Source organism: Felis catus, chromosome B4 (assembly GCF_018350175.1).
Source record: "Felis catus isolate Fca126 chromosome B4, F.catus_Fca126_mat1.0, whole genome shotgun sequence".
NCBI lineage: Eukaryota > Metazoa > Chordata > Mammalia > Carnivora > Felidae > Felis > Felis catus.
This window is the reverse complement of record NC_058374.1, coordinates 42,328,533-42,349,313: the sequence shown is the minus strand read 5'-3', so window position 1 is coordinate 42,349,313 and position 20,781 is coordinate 42,328,533. Positions and strand designations below refer to the sequence as shown.

At 47.2% G+C, this 20,781-nt stretch overlaps 1 protein-coding gene across 7 annotated transcripts; it reads right to left on the bottom strand.

Moving 5' to 3' along the window:
* Positions 1–222: 222 nt before the first annotated feature.
* Positions 223–19,645, bottom strand: PEX5 (peroxisomal biogenesis factor 5). Of its 7 annotated transcripts, none has more exons than XM_023256742.2 (16): positions 19,485–19,645; positions 18,683–18,915; positions 18,311–18,346; positions 17,916–18,048; positions 17,570–17,701; positions 11,505–11,610; positions 10,285–10,375; positions 9,776–9,886; positions 9,437–9,529; positions 8,976–9,095; positions 3,955–4,098; positions 3,685–3,755; positions 3,079–3,291; positions 2,339–2,504; positions 1,853–2,010; positions 223–1,676 (listed from the first exon to the last, which is right to left on the bottom strand). In XM_023256742.2, exons 2-16 carry the CDS (start codon positions 18,827–18,829, stop codon positions 1,475–1,477), a joined length of 1,923 nt encoding a protein of 640 aa, XP_023112510.1. In that variant the 5' UTR covers positions 18,830–18,915; positions 19,485–19,645; the 3' UTR covers positions 223–1,474. The 7 variants fall into 7 exon arrangements, with proteins under 7 accessions (XP_023112510.1, XP_023112511.1, XP_003988404.1 ...); XM_023256743.2 differs by having other exon boundaries at positions 8,976–9,071; XM_003988355.5 differs by lacking the exon at positions 19,485–19,645 and adding an exon at positions 19,193–19,338.
* Between the last annotated feature and the right edge of the window lie 1,136 nt (positions 19,646–20,781).

Here is a 20,781-nt window from a genome sequence, read left to right as displayed (position 1 = left end):
GACCTTGTACATCTTATTCATGGTACCAGGCATGTGTTAGGTGCTCAATATTACTGGATGGATGGATGGGCAATCAATATACTAGTGAGGGTTTGAAAGGCAAAGAGAGAAGAAAACTGCTGAATGCCAATCCTCCAAACACCAACCCACCTCCCACACCCCAACTTCTCCCCTGGCAGCAGAACTCACACCCATGTCAGTTCCACTTATTCTTCATACAAATTTTATTCATACAGTTTTATTTTTAAATCATTTACACATATTCATACAAAGAAAAATAAATTTCAGGATGGAACCTTGGGACCGTGGTAGTTTAAAAAAAATCTCTCTGATCATTAGCTAGTGAAGACAAGGCAAGAGGCTTAGCAGTCATTTCTGGGGGTTAGTGGATCTCCCCACGCAGGGGGCAGCTGAGGACATTCCAAGCTGCTCCCTCACGTTCCCTCAATCTACACCTTGTGAAGGTAATATGCGGGAAGGGGATTTTTCAATGCTCTCCCCTAGAAACATTTAAAGAAGTTCAGCAAAAGGCTTACGGTAACACTGAACCGCCTCTCTGCTAGGAATCTGGCAAGACTGCAATCTCCGAGACAACTTTCTAGAAGAGCTGGCTCAACTCCTACTCGCACGCCTTTCTAGGAGGGGGTCTTGCTGCCCTCACCACACCCCGCAGCCCACTTGCTCTGTCCTCCCACCAACAGCCCCAGAACAGAGCCCTTAATCTGATCCCATCTGGTCCCTTCTAGGTTCATTCCACAAACAAGCATCCTCCTACCCCACACACAAACACTCTCTGTACAGTTGACCCCAGCCACTCCCGGGGACCCCTCAATGATGACACCAGTCTTACTGCGTACGGCACCGCACCCAGGGCACCTGACTACAGTCGGGAGAGGTCCAGGCACAACCGAACTGTGGGCACCCCCATCAAAACTCAGCTCTGCTGAGCCAAAGCAACACTTAAATCCAACAGGCCGACTCCTAACACCCCATCCCAGGTACAGTCATCACAGAGGTGCACGGTAGAAGAACCTGCCACCCACAACTGCCCAAGAAAGCTGCACTATCACCAGTTCCCAGTAAAAGGGGGGGGGGGGGGGGGGGGAAGGACGGACATTACAAATGTGGTAGACCCTATCAGAAATGGCAGCTGATGACAACAGTTACCCTAGATCTTTGGGTCCTACCCAAAAAAGCAGCACCAAGAAAGGGCATGATGAGCAGAGAGATCTGTCGCTGGGGTGTACAGCCCCTGAATTACCAAGGGACTCAGAGTCGACACAGCTCATTTTCCTACAGTTATGTAGGAAGGACACAGACTACCCCCCACCCCCTACATTGAGGCAGCTCCTGAGAGGCCGTACCGCTTGTGGTCATCAGCCCACCCCCTTGGTAGGCCCATTTGGGGAGAGGGAGTCACATCCAGAGCAGGGACCCCTCCAAGCAGACACTCACAGGGCAGCCCATCCCACTGTCACTGGGGCAGGCCAAACATAGTTAGGAGCGTGGGCAGATCCCGGGCATCAGCTGCCCCATAGGCATCACTCTGGCCTAACATAGACAATGCCAAACGTAGGGTGCTCCAGATATTCTCTGACATGGCACCCCCTTCTCCCCGAGGGCCCCGGCTTTTCCTCTGCATGTTCAGGGCCTCCAAAAAGTGCTCCACAGCCTCCCTGTAGGGAATAAAAGTGAGAGATGGTGAGCAGAACATCACTGGAAGGAGACAGGTCAGCCGGCCTGGGGAGAAGGCTGGGGCTAGTCAGTCAAATACAGGATCAAAGAATGAGGAGCCGGGGTCAAAGGCGGCGGGAAGGAATTCGCCCATGAATTACTCAAGAGCTGCTCTCACCGGTGAGCTCCAAGGTTGATGCAGCTGATGCCCAGGTTGTAGCGGGACCGTATATAGCCAGGCTGTAGCTCAAGGGCCCGACGGTAGGCAGCTACTGCTTCTTCACTCTGGTTTCCGTTGGCCAGGGTGGCCCCTAGCTTATTCCACAGCAAATAGTCCTGGGATAGGAATGGAGAAGGGTTAGAAACAAGAGCCAGGCGCTCCAATTCTGCCCGTCCCTCCCCCTGGTTCACCATTCTGTTTAGCTAATACAGGTTCCTTCTGTTCCTCTGTCCTCCACTGTTCCCCGTGTGCCACAGTGCAACCGCTCTCATCTCATGCAGACTCCCCGACGTCCACATGACCCTGTACTCCCAGCCTCCTTTCCCCAATTCTCCCATGGCAACCAGTCTCCGGAACGAAATCTCCCATGACTCCGAAGTTCCCAACAAATGATTCTTCAGTAAGACACAGTCATGTTCTATTTCTATTCCTCCTGAGGCTCACGTTGGGACGGACGCTGAGGGCAGCTGTGAAACAGTCCACTGCCTTGTCATACTCCCCGCTCAGGTTGAAGAGGACTCCCAAACCACACTGCACATCAGGGTCAATGGATGTAGGGTCCAGGCGCACAGCAGCCAGGAAGAGCTCCTTCACTTCAAGAAATAGGGAGCTGGATAAGTAGGGGGGAAGAAAAACAAAAACAAAAACACAGACATAGGTGGATGGATGTGTCTATATTCCCACCCTCCCAAAATATTTCCTTAGTCACTCACACCCTCGAGATTCATCAGTCTATCAGTCATCCTCCGACCCCCAAACTCCACTTCAGAAACCTGTTCTGTTTCATCCCGGCACTGCACCATGGAGTGCGGACCTCCTTCAAGTGGATCCTGGGTTTCCCATCCCACTCTTTTTTGTGTGTCATTTTTTTTTAATGTTTATTCATTTTTTGAGAGACAGACAGAGACAGAAAGGGGAGGGGCAGAGAGAGGAGACACAGAACCCGAAGCAGGCTCCAGGATCCGAGCTGTCAGCACGGAGCCCGAAGTGGGGCTCGACCCACAAACTGCGAGATCGTGGCCTGAGCCGAAGTCGGACGCTTCACTGACTGAGCCACCCAGGCACCGCCCGCATCCCACTCTCAAACCACTGAGTCTAAGTCCATCCTAGCTTCCCAAATCAAGATCCTCCCTCTCCTGGGACTCCCGTTACCATCTGTCCTCCCAAGAATCCCTCGCACTCACTCCGACAACAGGGATCCCAGGATGCGCTTGCTGGGGCCCTGTCCCGCCCCACCAGCCCCTTCTTCGCCGCGCACGACCAGGTGGGCATAGGCCGGCGTGTAGCGCAGCCAGTCTCGCAGGGTTTCGCAGGCCTGTCGCTGCAAGGACTCGTTGGTGAAGCTCACAGCCAGCGCCATCAGTGCCGTCCGGTTATCTGGCTTTAGCTCCAGACACCTGTTTGGACAGAGGTGGGCAGAGCTGGCACCTGCAGGACACTGGAATACGGTCACGGAATGCAGAGTCATGACAGCCTCACCTGCCAGCTCCCTCAGATTACGAGGCAAGGGACTCCTCCACACGCGAGTTACTAACAAAATTACAGATATGAGAAGGCGGGATGTTTTAGCAGCCAAGGAACCAGTAAGGGTCCCACATATACACGTATCCTCTCGTGAGGAAACGTAACCAGGTGTCTCCAATTCCCTCCAAACCTTAAGAGTTTCGCCGCAAGAACACACTCTTGCTAGTGACCGGAAAGAAGACAAGGATCTGGGGCTGGGACGCTAGCGTTCTAAAGGCTATCTGGAGGGCCTCGGAAGCACCTCACCCCACCTTTCACGCACTCACCTCCGCAGCGCACTGATGGCTAACAGTTCTTGTTCATTCTCTGCCTGGGTGGTGCCCAGATACTGCCAAGCCTAGAAAGAAGGTGCCAGATCCCATTACTCGTGTATTCACCTTGCCACCCTCCTTTCCTCTGGCTTCCCCCTCTCCACCCTTACCCCCCGGCCTCAGGCCACCGCCCAGGCCCGCATCCATCTGCACTGCTCTGTGGGGCTTCCCGCAAAACTGAAGGAAGCCGTGTCTCATGTGAAGGCAGACCAGTGAGTCACTCACTTCCGTGTGCTTGGGATCCTGCTGCACAGCTGCCTCAAAAAGCAGCACCGCGTTTGGCAGGTCCCCCTCCTGAAGCCGCCGGAGGCCTTCCTCAAAAGGCCGGGGGTGGTCACGCAGGGGGTTCTCCTCCTCGAACTGGTACCCCTACAGGGAAAGGAAGCCAAGTGAAAACCTCTGGGACAGAGCCGTCGCAGGCAAAGCAGAAGAAATGGGAGAGGACAACCCACACAGAGGTGGAGAAGTTGAAGGCCTCCAAAAAGTATCCGAATTAAATGCCAACAAATTTTCCAAATTATAAAGGGGATCATCTAGGACTACAGTAAAACCATTCGGTATCGTGCTCATGCTGCTGTCTCCTGTTCACAATAACTGAAAAGCGAAGGTCTACAAACTGGGATCCATGCTGGGAGTAAGCTTATTTTAGGAAGTCTTTAAAGGCCTGTATTTCTACATCCTTGACTCTCACTACTGGACAGAACACATTTCTTACAAGATCCGCTTATAGGAATGAGATAAGCTCTCCTTAGCTATTCAAAGGGCATTTCTTGGGGCACCTGGGTGGCTCACTAGGTTGGGCTTCTGACTTTGGCTCGGGTCACGATCTCGCATTTGTGGGTTCGGGCCCTGCACAGGGCTCTGTGCTGACAGCTCAGAGACTGGAGCCTGTTTCAGATTCTGTGTCTCCCTCTCTCTCTTCTCCTCCCCCACTCACATTCTGTCTGTCTGTCTCTCTCTCTCTAAGAATAAATAAACATTAAAATATTTAATTTTTTTTTTCAACGTTTATTTATTTTTGGGACCGAGAGAGACAGAGCATGAACGGGGGAGGGGCAGAGAGAGAGGGAGACACAGAATCAGAAACAGGCTCCAGGCTCTGAGCCATCAGCCCAGAACCTGACGCGGGGCTTGAACTCACAGACCGCGAGATCGTGACCTGGCTGAAGTCGGACGCTTAACCGACTGCGCCACCCAGGTGCCCCAACATTAAAATATTTAAAAAAACAAAGGGCATTTCTTGTTTTCCTGCAGCAATGTGATAACAGATAACGGAAATGCAATTTGGAGTCAGAGGTCCTGCCACTCAAATCCCACTCTTGCCTAGCTCAGAGAATCACTGTGTGCACTGCCTGGATAACATGTGTTCAAGCACTTGGAAAACTTTAGTTGTTCCCTAATTTCATTCTTGAAAGTTACTAATATTAATCTGTATCTCATAGTAAATGAAACCTAGATCCCAAAATCCTGACGGCAAAAAATGCTTCAGAAAAACACCGTTCTCTTCTGGCTAAAGATTTCTCATTTCAGGGAAGGATTATGATGCTATGTGCAAAGCTTTGTCTACTGGTATTTCATGTTAGGCAAAGAGGTAATAAGGTAAAAGGGAAGTCTCTAGTAAGCCACATGACTTGGGACAAGCAAATAAAATGTTCCTCTTTGGGAAGTAAATAGTTACCATCACAAAACAATATACCAGAATGAAAAGATGCAAAATACCAGGCAGAGCCCTTCTAAATGTAGCTAAGGACAAATAAGAATGAAACCGTCTACAATAAAGACGTGAGTGAGACCCTTTTTCACTATTACTACGGAACTGCTAAAGAACTGGAAACACCTAAATTTTACCGGCCAAGTTCTGAACCATCATAAGTCATCAGATGAAAATTACTTGTGACAGACAAAACTTAAATAATTACAGTGGAAGTCTAAGAAGCAAGATATATTACAGGAGATGGATTAGGAATAAATGTATTAAAAGTATATTCATGTTGAGAATAAGTAGTGCTCCTGGGATGTCTCTGTACAATATGAAAACTCTGAAGGTAGAAAATGACCTTCGACCAGGGATCAGCAAACCTTTCTCATCAGGGCCAGATAATAAGTAATCTGTCACTAGTCAACTCCACCTTTGGAGAGAGAAAGGAGCCACAAATATGTAAAACACATAAGCATGACTGTGTTCCAATAAAATTTTATTTATGGACACTGCAATTTGAATTGTATATAATTTGCACAGGTCACAAAATATTTCTTTTCATTTTTTTCAACTGTTTAAGAATGTTAAAACCACTATCAGCTCATAGACCAGGCAAAAACAGTTAGCAGGCCAGATTTACCTGTGGGCCATAGTTTGCTAACCCCCATCCTAGACATAAATCCCTCCACAACCAACTTCAACTATCATCAACGATCTATGTTTTAAGCCACCCTGTAGGAAACAGAGATCATTGTCATCTATAACATAATTTCCTCATGAAATCAATTCCTGCCTCTCAGAACTACAGAGTTCTGAGATTATTAATTACAGAGTTCTGAGATTATTAATAATCAAGTGAGATTATTCACCGAAGTCTTATTATCAAAAAGCATAAAATACTATTCATAAAATAGGCATTATCCTCAAAAGACAATGTAACAAATCAATGCCATCAGGAGGTTCTCCAAATACTCTTGTCCATGCTATCTACCCTCCTTGCCATTTTATCAACTGGTGATCAAAGAGGAATTTTTCACAATTAGAACATTTGCATAAATGGAAAAAAGAATATGCGGGAGGAAGCTTCAAACCAAAAGAATGCAGCATGAGCTTATGATCGCTGTTGCAACCTAAAAAGTCTAAGCCGAGCCAATCAGTCTGATCCACTGTCTGGTCTATTCCAAAATCTCACAGGATCATGCAGCAGAAATAGGATACTATTAAGAGTCTAGCCCATCAGAGAAACTTCTTTATGCTAAAGGGATACAGTATGTGCTTGAGCTACAGATGTTGTCTTGAAAATTTAAGGACCATCCAGTAAAAAAATAGTATATTCAGAGACCCATGAATTTATATGACAATCAGGATCAGATCCACATTTAAAAACAAAAAATGCACTATTGACATATAATTCAATAATAGCATAGGGGCGCCTAGGTGGCTTAGTCAGTTGAGTGTCCAACTCTTGATTTCAGCTCAGATTACGATCCCAGTGTTGTGGGATTGAGCCCTGCATCAGGCTCTGAACTGAGCATGGAGGCTGCTTGGGATTCTCTCTCTCCCTCTCTCTCTGCTCCTCACCCCCTCTTAAAAAAAAAAAAGCATTCAAGAAAATTTTATTCCACCTAGCATGTCATTAATATGAGAGCAAAAAATGCTAAGAAATGCTACTCATACAAAATCAATGATATATCTATATTTATTAAAAGCATGGAAATTTTCATCTAAAATATATAATTTGCCACTTGTAAGATGATGGAACTCTGCAACTTATCAAATTACTTATACAAATTAATAAATGTATTATGTGCAGGTACTTCCTTCAGTTCTTCCTCCTCAGAATTCCACAGAAGAAACTCTTATTGTGGCAAAACATAGGGCAGGGTCCAAGAAGTAAGCTCTCTTCCCTGTAAGAGGATAGCTCTTAAAAACTAAGACTGAGATAAACAGTAAACAAAATCCCATTTTTCCCAGTACTAAGTTTTTCATTGGCTTTCAAAAGCTAGCCTTTTCTTTTTTTCTTTTCCTATGTGAGAGAGCAAGAGTGCACGAGCAGGGGAGAGGGGCAGAGTGAGAGAAAGAAAAAGTCTTAAGCAGGCTCCACGTGGAGACCGACTCAGGACTCGATCCCACGACCCTGGGATGATGACTTCAACTGAAATCAAGAGCCAGACACTCAACCGACTGACCCACCCAGGCGCCCCAAATGCTAGCCTTTTTATAGTTATCTTGAACCCTACTCTTTCCTACCTTTGCATAGCTCCCCTATGTCAAGATCTACCTCAGACATCCTGCTTTACATCTCAGGCCCTGGTTCTAGCCCCAGAATCCTTTCCCAACCAGATCTGAGCTGAGAAGAGGTATTGGTACTCTCCTCCCCAGTTCCTGTTTCGTCTCTTCCAAAACCAAACAGTTCTCTCCTTCCCCCTCATGCTTCAGCTCAGCAGCTCAATTCTTTTTTTAATTTATTATTTATTTTGAGAGAGAGAGAGAGAGAGAGAGAGAGAGAGAGAGAGAATCCCAAGCAGGTTCCATGCTGTCAGCGCAGAGCCCCAAGCAGGGCTTAAATTCACAAACCGTGAGATCATGACTTGAGCCAAAATCAAAAGTCGGACGCTGAACCGACTGAGCCACAGGCGCCCCCTCAGCAGTTCAGTTATTACCCACATCCCTAAATACCTCACAGTCCCAAAGCAGATTTTTTTCCACAGTGATACCTCTGAAACAGCATAAGCTTCTTGGTCTAAAGTATATGCTATATGCAAAACTAGATCAACTTTCACCAATGACTGCTAGAATATTTTCCTAACATTTAAGTTATTTAATATAATTCTTTGAAAACACCTAAATTGGCACAGGTGGTCAGTCCCTACAGGAACAGATCCAAATTTAAAATGAATTTGTGAGTTAAAAAAAGTAAACAGAGGGGCGCCCGGGTGGCTTAGTCAGTTAAGCATCTGACTTCGGCTCGGTCATGATCTCGCGGTTTGTGGGTTCAAGCCCCGCATCAGGCTCTGTACTGACAGCTCGGAGCCTGAAACCTGGTTCAAATTCTGTGTCTACCTCTCTCTGTGCCCCTGTTCCCCCCCTCCCCCCCACCGGCACTCACACTCTGTCTCTCTCTCTCAAAAATAAACATAAAAAAAAAAAAGTAAATAGATATGAAGGTGGGAAGACAGATAATCTACCAATTACCACTCTCTACCAAAGGGGTATCTATCTCCTTAAAAATGTTCTCAATCAATCTCCAAAGCAGAGCTCTTTCATCTAGGTTCTGAATGCATCATGGGCAAATCTCTATTATAGGTACTATGTCACTGTATTACCATTATTTGACAAGGATGGTCTATTATTATTAATCCTTATACCCTAAGAATAAAACATACCTTCAAACACTGGAGAGGAGCGGGGCAAGGGAATGATTTAGACCTCCCTTCGTGGAAAGGGGTTCCAGGTAGTAATTACTTGAAAGTAGGTACCCTCCAAATTCAAGATTAAAGGAGGCACAAAACAAGGAAACCCTGCAATCCGAAAACCGAGTTCTTACCTTATCATAGGAAGCAGACGTGAGATCATCATAGTCAGAAAGCCAGGGATGAGCCTCTGCGTCCCGTTTCGCCATCTCCTCCAACTCTGCCTGCAACTTGTCCCAGAAATCGACATCGGACTGTAAGGAAGGGAAGGCAGATAGAAAAAGGAGATCCATCATGACCACCCCACCTGACGCTCAGCGCCGCTAGGACAGATTCCGTAAGGCAGTAGTTCTTAAATGTTAATGCATTTAAGATCTCCTGAAGAGCTTTTTTAAGTGAAGATTCCTAGATCCTACGCTCAGATCCTGATTCTGCAGTGTGAGCTGATGCCCTACCCCAAGCATTCTGACACAGAGGGCCCAGGAACACTAGGACATACAACATTCGTGGTACGTTTCCTTGCTGTTAAAACACCCACTCTCTCCAAAGGAGTGTTTTCTCTCGAGGTGTCTGCTCCTGTGCTACCTGCTCTCACCTCTATAGCTGACTTGGCTCGTTCAAACTCCATATCGAGGGCAGCTGTGTTTACTGGTCTTGTGAACTGGTCAACCCAGGCATCTGATGTACCCTGTGACAAAGAAGGATGGTCAGACCACCACCAACTTTCTACTGACTAAATACCCACTAAACACCAGCAACCTGCACACTTCTGAGAACATTCTCAGGATCTCTTTCCCACCCACTCAGGACCTCGATGCTACCAAGACAAGCTGGCAATAAAATCCCTTCCCCGTCTAGGACCACTGAACACTGAACCCAAGGCCTGGGGCACCAGCCGGCTCTCAAGTGGGACTGGGAAGTGACAATGTCCTACCTGCTGCTGTATAAACTCTGCTGCCCACTGTTCTGCCTGAGCTCGGCCCGACCCTGCACCGGACTCCAGGGACACCTGCCCCTCGCCAATCTGCCGCACGAATTTCAGGAACTGGGGCACAGAGACACACATAGGCCACTTGGGAGAGGACTTCCAGGTGTGCACTCTCAACCATGCCCAAGAGAAGCCTGCACTCACCCTCCCCCTGACCATCTCTAGCTGCAGGCAAGATTTGCTAAAAGACCCTGAAAAATGTAGAGAACAAAAAGAAAGGAATTTCTGGCTTTAAAGATTTGAGAAGACACAGAAAAGCAACAGGGTGAGTATGCAAGGAAGTGAGGGAAAGAATGCTGAAAGTAAGAGGCAGGATGCGAAGTCTCTATTCTCAAGACAGGAAGGCATGGACCCTGGATCTTATTTCCTTCTCTTTACACTGGGGTATGAAAAGCTAGACTCTTGGCTTTGAAGGCCAGCTCTGCTGGGCAAAATAGCAGTGGGATGTGGCTCACCTCAGAGTTAGCCAACTTGGGGTCATCCACCTTGGCCACAAAATCACTGGCTGTGTGCTGCAGATCCTCCTCGGGATGATATTCATCATACCTGGAACAGGTAAGGGCAAACGGGTTCCACACACTCGTCTGCCACCACCTTCCCCATGCTATTCCCCACCCCCCAGCCCCTGGCATCACAGTTCTTATCAAGGAAAAGACACACATTCTTGTTGAGGTCCTACAAATTCCAATTTACATTAAAAAAGGAAACTTGGTGGGGGAGGGGGAGGTGCCTGGGTCAGTCCCTTAAGCATCCAACTCTTGGTTTCAGTTCAGGTCATAATCTCACAGTTTGTGGGTTCAAGCCCCGCTTCAGGCTCTGCGTTGACAGTATGGAGCCTGCTTGGGATTCTCTGTCTCCCTCTCTCTCTGTCCCTCCCCCACTCACACTGTCTCTGTCTCTCTCAAAATAAATAAATAAACAAAAAAAATTTTATAAAGAAAAAAAAAGGGACATGGGCGGAAGTGGCAAAGTATTAGCTACATTCTTTTACTTCTCCCATTCACAAACACACCTTTGCAGAGAGAAGGAATATAGTAGCAGCCTCCAAATTAAAGAGGCAATAGGGTACGTAAGGTAAAGTTACAAACTTCTGGTTACGACACTTAGGATTCTTGACTCACTCACACTTTGAGTAGGGGTAATAATACAAGTGAGAACCTTAACACTGAAAATGAGGGGAGGTGCTTAGGTGGCTCAGTCGGTTAAGTGTCCGGCTTCAGCTCATGTCATGATCTCATGGTTCCTGAGTTCAAGCTCCACTGATGGTGCAGAGCCTGCCTGGGATTCTCTCCCTCTCCCCTTCTCTGCCCCTCTCTCAAAATAAATAAACTTTAAAAAAGGGGCGGGGGGGCTCCTGGGTGACTCAGTCAGTGAAGCATCCAACTTCAGCTCAGGTCGTGATCCCACACTCTGTGAGTCTGAGGCCCACACCAGGATCTCTACTGGCAGCACAGAGCTCACTTCAGATCCTCTGTGCCCCCCGTCTCTCTTCCCCTCCCCCTCTGGCATGCTGTCTGTCTCTCTCAAAATAAATAAACTTAAGAAAGAAAAGAAAAGAAAATGAGGGGACTGCAAATCAGTTTGAGAATGCAGATGCAGGAGGTGAGGGAGGCTGAGAAAACTACCCAACGCTCCTTTCACAGGGATCCATCCAGAAAGAAGTAGCTGGACTCACCAGCGATCAGTGGCAGCTGTTCCCTCAGGCTCTCCCAGCCACAACTTCTCCTCGGACTGTTCCAGATATTCCTCAGCCCAGCGGGCTGGGGACACAGACAAAGGATCTGCAAGGAACGGATTTGGAGAAATCACACTGGGCTCCGTGAGGGTCAGGGAGAAGGAGAGTACCACGCGTATTCAACTGACCCTCTTAACCAAGCCAAAGCAGATAAGACCCTACTGAATTCCTCAGAAAGTCCTGCTCAAAAGAAAACACTACTAAACTCCCAATATCCAACCCACTCCCAAGGGGCCTGGGGCCAAAGTTTACTGGACTGGAAACAGGAAAACAAATGAGGAGACTCAGGAAAGGAGTCCAAACCCTTTTGGTTGAAGTGCCAGAGGCCTCAGTAAGAAACAGCAGGCACTCGGGGCCTCCACCTTCCTCAAAGGCACTGCAAGAAACGGGTAAGGAGCTAAAGGAGAGCGGAAGACCTCTGGTCTGGTCTCCATCGACAGAGTTCACGCTCTCCCAATAAAACGAGCCTCGTATTTCCTTGTAGTAAAGCCACCAGGAGAACCTGAGAAGCAGAATGCCGGGCTAGAATTAAAAAATACCTAGGGCCACTCTTCCCACTGGATGTTGGTTTCATTTTTTTAGTTGAGATGCAACATGCAAACATGAATGTACACAAAGTGTACCAAGCGTAAGCATACTGCTTCATTAACTCCACACGTGAATACACGCAAATCACCACCAGCCACATCAAGACACAGAACGTTTCAGACCTCCCACAGGCTCCGTCGGGCCCTCCCTCCCCCAAAAAGAAACATTATTCTGACTTGTCACTTTTGATTCGTTTGTTTGTTTTTTGGTTTATTTATTTTGAGAAAGAGTGAGAGAGCAGCAGGGAAGGGGCAGAGAGAGGGAGAGAGAGAATCCCATGCGAGGGATTCAATGCAGGGCTCGAACCCATGATCCATGAGATCATAATGATCTGAGCCTAAATCAAGAGTCAGATGCTTAGCTGACTGAGTCACCCTGGTACCCCTCACTTTTGATTCATTTTAGGGCTATGTTTTTTAAGTGTAATTCTAGGAACTGTCTTAAAAGCCCTAGTGACAAAGGGCACTGCCACAACATCATAGTAAAGATTAGCAAGGTACAGATTGAACGAGGGCACTGAACCCTTTCTCAACCTCCAGGACTTTGTCCTTTACTATTTTAGGGCCGGGGGAAAATGAAAAAAACAAAACAAAACAAAAAGCACTAAGACATTATTCAAAGGGGCCCTAAAGAGGGGTACCTGGGTGGCTCAGTCAGTTGAATGTCCGACTGCAGCTCAGGTCGTGATCTCATAGTTCATGAGTTCAAGCCCTGCATCGGGCTCTCTGCTGTCAGCCTATCTGCATACAGCCGGCTTCAGAAGCTCTGTCCCTCTCTCTCTGCCCCTCCCCCGCTTGCACTCTCTCAAAAATAAATATTTAAAAAAAACAACAACAAAGGGGCCCTAAAGAATGAGTCAACACAGACAAGGCACCAGCCAGCAGTGTGCTTTCCTTCTGCCCTGCATCCACACTTCTCCACCATCAGTACTGAAATGGTCATGCTATCTTTGTCCCCAGTTTGGAGATCTGTCATTGCTTTCAACACAGAAGGCAGATGTATCCCTTTGGTATTAAATGTCTACTCCATTTAACTGAGACTTTGCCTGAACAATTTCAACAAAGTAAGCTCAACATGTGGGAAAGTAATGTCAAAATCTGGAGGAGAAAAAAAAGGGGGATACAGACTCTCAAAATACACATAACTATAAATATCACTAATATAATAAATTAAGATATGGTTGACATTTTTTTTTTTGTCCTTAATTTCAAAGACTCTCAACATTTTTATCCAGATTCCCTCACTAGTTATTATGGGCAACAGACTGCTGGCCCAAAAGTGGAGACCTAAGAAGGAGACACATAATACTAAAGTAGACTTTCCAGTGCCTTCTGATCCCTTCGTCCCATTCTGTTGCAAATTAACCACCACTCCTCTTCCTCTCCAGCCACTCCTTACTCTCAACTAGAGTGTCTTCCAGAAGCATGCTCTGGCCACAAATGCTCCTCAAATTAGAGAGAATGCTGTCTTTTGTGAAATGCTCCTTTCAAGGACAAGAAGCAACGGAAAAAATATAAAGCATCTGGACTTTAAGAGGCATGAGGCAGATTAGAAAAAAAAATCCCAGGATGAGAAAAGTCATCCTCAAATAGCTGTAATTTGGTATTTGGCCATATTTAGCCATCAGACTCAGAATTTTCTGGCATTGTGAACCTGCTCCAACAGAGTCAAAATGAAAGAACCAAAAGAATTCTGTTTGGCCTTCACACTATTTTTTGAGAAATTCTTACAGAAAATCAGATCTATTTGGATACTCGAGATTGGAGCAATTAAGGCCTGCAGAGGAGAAGGGACTGTCCTAGCTTACGTAAGTCAGTAGAGTCAGAACCCACAACCTTGACACCAAATATCCAATTCAGAATGTTCACCTTACTTACTTTCTCGTTGTGTGTTCCTTCCACCTAGGCGCATCCAGCCCCAGCTCAAAAGTCAAAAATTCAGAACTTCCCACCCTCATCCATAAACATTCCTGAGTTTGCTAAATAGCCCAGTGGTAAAGAATGTAGGTTCTACTTTGTCCATAAAAGCCCAGAAAGACTGAGTTCTTACCCTGGTTCTATAATTACGATTCTCTATTTTATTGGATAAATTATTAAATCTTTCAATGCCTCAGTTTTATCACCTGTTAAATAAATTTTTATGTTTCTTCCTAAAAAAAAAAAAAAAAAAAAAAGAATGTAGGTTCTAGAGTCAGCCTCTGGGCACTCAAATCCCAACACCACCTCTTATTCACTGTGCAAGTTACTTAACCCTTAAGTTTCCATTTCCTTATCTATAAACAGATATAAATAGATCTATGAATAGAGATAAGAACAGCTACCTCATAGGGATGGTTGTAAAGACCAAACGAGATAAGGCATGCGTAAGGCACAGGGTAACAAATGTTCTCTATTATTAACATCACTGTCTGTTCACACAGGGAGCAAACCCATAGGGAAAGCAGAAAACATCACGATGAGATCGTTACTCCTTTTATTCCACAGTCTGTTCCTCTGCCACAGGGGGAGATCTGTTGCCACTCATCGTCTGCCACTGCTGCTTGCCTACAGCACAGGTCTCTCTCTCGTAATTACCATAGGAACCTCACACACCAGGTTAGCTGAGGCTGCCTGAATTCAAAACCCCTTAAAGACGTATTTCATCCCTGCAGCCAAGTCATAAGATGGGGAATTATTTGGCCCAGGAGATTTAGGGGCAGGGGTCGGGGGGTGGATTCCATCAAGAAATATGGCAGACTTGGGGCGCCTGGGTGGCGCAGTCGGTTAAGCGTCCGACTTTGGCCAGGTCACGATCTCGCGGTCCGGGAGTTCGAGCCCCGCGTCAGGCTCCGGGCTGATGGCTCGGAGCCTGGAGCCTGTTTCGGATTCTGTGTCTCCCTCTCTCTCTGCCCCTCCCCCGTCCATGCTCTGTCTCTCTCTGTCGCAAAAATAAATAAACATTGAAAAAAAATTTTTAAAAAGAAATATGGCAGACTGAAAAATGAGCTTCATGTGGCAAATGGAATAATTCTGTAACTCGACTGTGATGGTAGTTACACAAATCTACACAAGTGATAAAACCGCATAAAACCATAAACACACACACACAAAGGCATGTCAAACCAGTGAGATTTAATACACTCTGTGGATTGTACCAATGGCAGTTTCCCGATTTTGATGTCGGACATAACAAACGGTCATGCAAAATATTACCACCAGGGAAAACAGAATGAAAGATACACAGAACCTTCTTCTACCTTTTTTGCAACTTCCAGTGAAACTATCAATTATTTTCAAATAGAACAAGACAAGACAATAAATGCACATCTAGGTTCTTTGTAAACTTGAGTCTGGAATCTTAACAATAGGAGTTTGAAAATAATAAGGATTTAAAGCATATAACCTTTCATCTTGAAGTCAACTTATCCATAAAGTAATAGGTAACCTATATCATCAATATAATAATATCAGCCACGAATGTTATGAGAATAATAAAAAATGAATGACCAGAAAATTAATTTCCTTTAGCTTTCTCCCAGATCTCAATTCATTTGTTCAATAAATACTGAAGGTCCACTACGTACAAAGCAATAACTAATGCAATTGCACATTTTTATGAAGGCAGGCCCCAAACAGCTCAACTTCCCTTTCCGCCTCTCCCTATCCCTGCCTCCATGAAGCAGGCACAGTCCCAAAAGAACAGACAAAACAGAAGAGATCTCCCAAAGAGAACTTAATGAGACAAGTCCAACGTGTTTTTCTAAAGGTAATCATAACAGAAATCTCATCAATCTCAATGCTTACGGTAGCAATAATTTTTTTCCTGAGTTATCAAAAATGACGCCCAACATTACAACAGAAGTCTCTCTACAATAAGACACAGCATTTAAGTCTACAGTTTGTATGAAAAACAGTGTTGGTCTGGGGGAGTGTCTTTGTTACAGCTCAGAGCTTCACTGAGGAAATTCCACAAAGAAGATTCTCAATGATAGTGTAATGGCTCTAAGTATGGAGCCTAGAGTCAGAAAGATAGGAGTCTGAATGTCATCTCTGTTACTGAATGACTTTGGATAAAGTATTTAACCTTTCGAAATCTCAGTTTCTTTGTCTACACAATAGGGAAGGAATACCTACCTTGTAAGTATAACTGTGAAGACCAAACGACTTTAAGATTATAAAGTGCAAAGCATGATTCAAGAAACAAAGAACATCTACTGTTCTACCTTAAACTCCAACTTCAGCGCTGGAGGAAAGGGAGTCATGTTAAAAGAGGCCAACAGCTTTTAACTGTTAGATTTGGGGTTTTTTTTCCTAAATACAGAAAGCCCTACTTTTAGAAGAATAAAAATGATGGAGGGAGAAAACAATTAGGTCCCTTTAGTGACCTCAGGAATATTTAAAAACGATGACAATGTGAATGCCCTGAGAGTCTATAATCTCTGTAACTTTGTCCGTTTGTATCTCTTGTTATTCTTAATTTGTTAAATTGGAAAAAGGCTAACAAGTACTTCCCTTTGACAGCAAAGAAGAAGAGGAAAGCTGAAGAGAATGCCCTTCCCCCATGCCCCTATTCAGACAGGCCTGGGGGAGAGGAATCAATCCCGAGGGACGTAATGAGCATGGACCCTTTCAAAGAGCAAGAAATAGGCTGGGACCCTGAAGAGCTTAGGGTGCAGGCCCACCAGTAGAGCACCATGGTTAAGCCCACAGGGTCTGGAATCATTCAAACCCAGAGTCAAATCCCAACTCCACCACCTACAAAACTGAATCACCTTTGGCAAGTCCCTTAATCCCAAAGCCTCTGTTTTCTTATGTATATGCTAGTTATAAAAACAGTAGCTACCTCGAGAATTCTCATGGGAATTAAATAGATAATGCATTCAGAGCACTTAATACAAAATCCAGAACATGATAAGTAAATATTAGCTATTAATTTTTATTATCATCATCAGGATATGGTCTTTGCCCTCTAAGACCCTGTACTTCAGGCCCTTGAACTCCCCAATCCCACTTTCCAAGGCCTCAACTCTTTTCAAGATGACTTAATGCCAGAATCCCACAGGCTGTGCTGAATATTTCTTCCTGGGCAATACTGCCATTCATCCAATCTGGGGATCCTCACCACCAAATTACAGTAATAAAGTTCCAGATAAGAAAGAAGTACCTAACCCCTCGTGTTCTCTCTCCCTGTCCTCTCTCCCATTCTCTTTAAATAGAGAGAGATACAGAGATGCAGAGATATAATCTCCAAAATCTCTTATCCAGTTCAAACCCAGTCCCCTGCTTCATATAAGTTTCAACAATTCCCTATTATCACCTGAGGCTCAGTGCCCTAGAGAAATGAGTCAAGAATCCAGAAAAGTCATAGAAGCTAAAATCGCTCTATATCCTAAGATGAACTGGGGAACCAAAGAGAACTTTGCCCCATGCAAGCCTCACCTGTGACTTCAGAGATGAATTCTTGGGACCAGTCAGTCTCATTATAATCCTGAGTTACATCCACAGCATCTCCAGCTGCAAGAAACTCCTGGGCCCAGTTCTCAGACAAGGCCAAGTCTGCCACACCAGGAGCTTAAAAGAAAGAGAGAGAACTAAGAAAAAAAAAAGAAATACGTATCATTCTATCATGCCTAAGGAGCTCTCAGTGCACATGAAAACACTCTGTGCCTTTTGTCTCCTTCTGCATCTCAATTCCCCAACGCCAGCAGCATCCAAATATGGAACCCCCTTGGCCCTCTGTGCACAGAAAATGGTGCACTCCCCTCCCACCAGACTCTGGACCCACCTCTCTGGGGTGCCTGGCGGAAGTTTGACTGTTCAATCTCTTGCATCTCTGCCAGGAGATCATCCATCTTGAAAGTCTGAGGGGCGCGGGATACAAGTGGTGCATTCTGGTCCTGGAGAAATTCGGCCACCAACTGCCAGGAGAGACGTGATGAAATGAACTCAGCAGGAGATAACGCCCCATGAATGGGGGATGCTAAATACAAGGAAAGGGAAGCAAAGAAACTATAGATTTGCAAACACTCAAAAGAATACATTTTTAAAAGCAAGCAGGTGGAATAAGGCAAATCTCATTTGGTCAGGAAGGTCCACAGGTTGAAATATGGGTGAGCCAAGTTTAAAGTGAAAACGCAACGGGCAAAAGAAATATGCAACGCAAGAGACTGGTATGTTTACCTCATCTTCCGAGGCTACTCCCAAAGGCTTAGAGACCTAAGACAGAAGAAAAGAAGGGGGGGGGGGCAATATGGTACAGTGGTGAAGACCACACACAACTCAGTTAAACAGGGGTTAAAATTCCAGCTCCGGCATGTATAAATAACCTTGAGCAAGTCACAAAACTTCTCTGAGCCTCAGTTTCTTCATCTATAAAACGACGGCCTTCATCCATCTGAAGATGCACAATGCTTAGCGCGGTGTTAAGTAAACACTCATTAAGTGGTAACTATCATTTGCGACACATCAGAGAGAGCAGTTATCCCCCAGTGTTCCTTTGCCCCCCCCCCCATCCCAGGCCACCGCTTGTGTTTCTACATCAAAAATACTCACCGCCTCAGAGGCGGGGGCTCCTGGGGGCCAAGGGCCTGGCCTCAACCCCTCCTGCCGAAGGGCCTTGTCCTGGGTGAAGTGCCCGGCCAGCTTCATGAGTGGGTTGGCACCCCCGCATTCGGCCTCCACCAGCTCCCGCATTGCCATGGTGACCGCCAGCTCACTGACGGGCAAGGGTTTGGAACTGAGGTCCGGCAGCCAGATCCTTCCCCAGCCCACAGCTCAGCATGTATCTGGGGGAAGCGGGCAGACGTCCGTTCCAGCTGGTTAGCCCCTGGCCACGCTCCACCCCTGTGCCTTTTGCTACGGCCCCCACCTCTGCCAGGAGGTCCGAGAGGGGGCTGGTGCCCTCCTGCCGCCCCCGCTCAAAGGCCACCGCTTTCAGTCTGGGCCTCTCCGGCCGCCTCCACGACTGCGGGGTCAGGCGGCGGGACCGGCCGGCAGCCACCCCCTACAGAAGGGCCTGGACCCCATGGGTCTGAGGGGGACAATTCCGCGATCGGGCTGTACCGGAGCACTGGCCGGGCAACGGAGAGTGGGAACGCCGCCGAGCGTAAGCCAGGTTCCCCACACCCCCTGTGGACAGGCGAGCTCCGAAGGGAGCCATTCCTTCCCCCGTAAGTCACCTGAGCCCCTCCCCCGCATTCGGCCGGTCCCGGCCCACCCCTCCCGCCCCCGGCCCACCCCTCTCCCCCGCCCCAGTCGCAGCTCCGGCCCCGCCTCCTGGCACCCGCGAGGAGCTGGCCAGGGCCGAGGAAGACCGGGAACGTGTCCTCGCACCCCCTCGGGGCCCGGCGCTCACCGTCGCGCGCCGCGCCGCGCCGCACGACCGGCCGGGGCACCTGGTGCGGGCAGAAGGGGGAGGGGAGGGGAGGGAAGGGAATGGGGAACCAGGGGCGGGGCTCGAGCTTAAAGGGGCCGTGGCGGTCGCGCAGCAGCCGCGGCCCGGCCAAAGCTGTTTGAAGGGGCGGGGCCTTAAGACTGCGACGCAGCGTGACGGGAGGGGCCGTGAATCTTAAAGGGGAAGAACGCCTTAAAGGGGAAGTCTCAGAGTGGAGACGCAGAACGTTCAAAAAGATCACCGGCGCTAGGACTTGTTTGATAGAAAGCTCAAAGAAGAGTGGAGCCAAGAGGGGCTTCCTGAGCTTTGGGGGGAAAGCCGAGGGCGCATAATCCTGGACCCAGCTCCTCCTGACCCTTCCTTGACGGCACATTGTGACCCAAGGAGATTCCCTGCCCTTTCTGGGCCTCAGTTTCCTCTTCTAAAAAGGGGCTGACTAGTCTTTTGGTAAGAGAAAGTCCCTAACGCGGGAGTCGCGAGAGTCAAATCCGAGGCCTCCCTCAGCCTTCTAGGGATGCCCACTTCCAAATTGCCCCTACTGGGACATCGTCACAGTCTCCTTGGAGACAGAGGCCTGCCCCCCCCCCCAATCCCTCTGCCACCTCTGCGTAATGGGGAAAATAGCACTGGATGATGACAATTCCAGAGACTAAAATTGGGTCCAACGCATCCTGAGTCCTAAGCTGGTAACATACAACAAAGGTGCACAGTGAATCACTCCTCTCCCTTCCTTCTTCCCTCACCGCCGTCAAGGTCACCATGGTGGCCATATTCCCCACTGCTCCAGACTGAAAGGATAGACATGATGCAAGAAATGATTTTTAATCACAGAATAAGCCTCAGGCTCACCATCTGCCACAGAATTGGCTCTGGTGTCAAACTTCAAGTTCACTGGGAAATAAACCCTAATATCTCACCTGGCTCCAAGACCAAGAGAGTCCCGGTGCCATAAAGAAGGGCAGAAGGTGCTCAGAGCTGCTGGTAATTGAGCAAGGATGAGTTAGTACCAAAACACGAAGCACCCTCCCAGCCCGGGGTGCAGGAGAGGAGGCAGGTATACAGCAGGTGGCGCTCCGCACCAAGCTTGTTTCCTGGTGTCCCGCAGATTTCAAAGGCCGAGGCACAAGGGGACCAAAGGGGCTTGGCTCGGTAAAACTCATCCCTGGGAAAGTAAAGAGGCTGTTATGACACCTCAGAGGAACGGAATGGCAGGGCAGACCTGAAGATTGTGCAAAATTTCTCCTTTTCCTTACTTTTT

Bases quoted from the DNA above. Each gene is read 5' to 3' on its own strand.
- PEX5 (XM_023256742.2), bottom strand. From the start codon at position 18,829: ATGGCAATGCGGGAGCTGGTGGAGGCCGAATGCGGGGGTGCCAACCCA. The intron at 18,347-18,682 runs GTGAGTATTTTT...CTTCTGTCTTAG, and splicing joins GAGCCCCCGCCTCTGAGGCG to GTCTCTAAGCCTTTGGGAGT. The intron at 1,677-1,852 runs GTGAGAGCAGCT...TATTCCCTACAG, and splicing joins ATCAACCTTGGAGCTCACCG to GGAGGCTGTGGAGCACTTTT.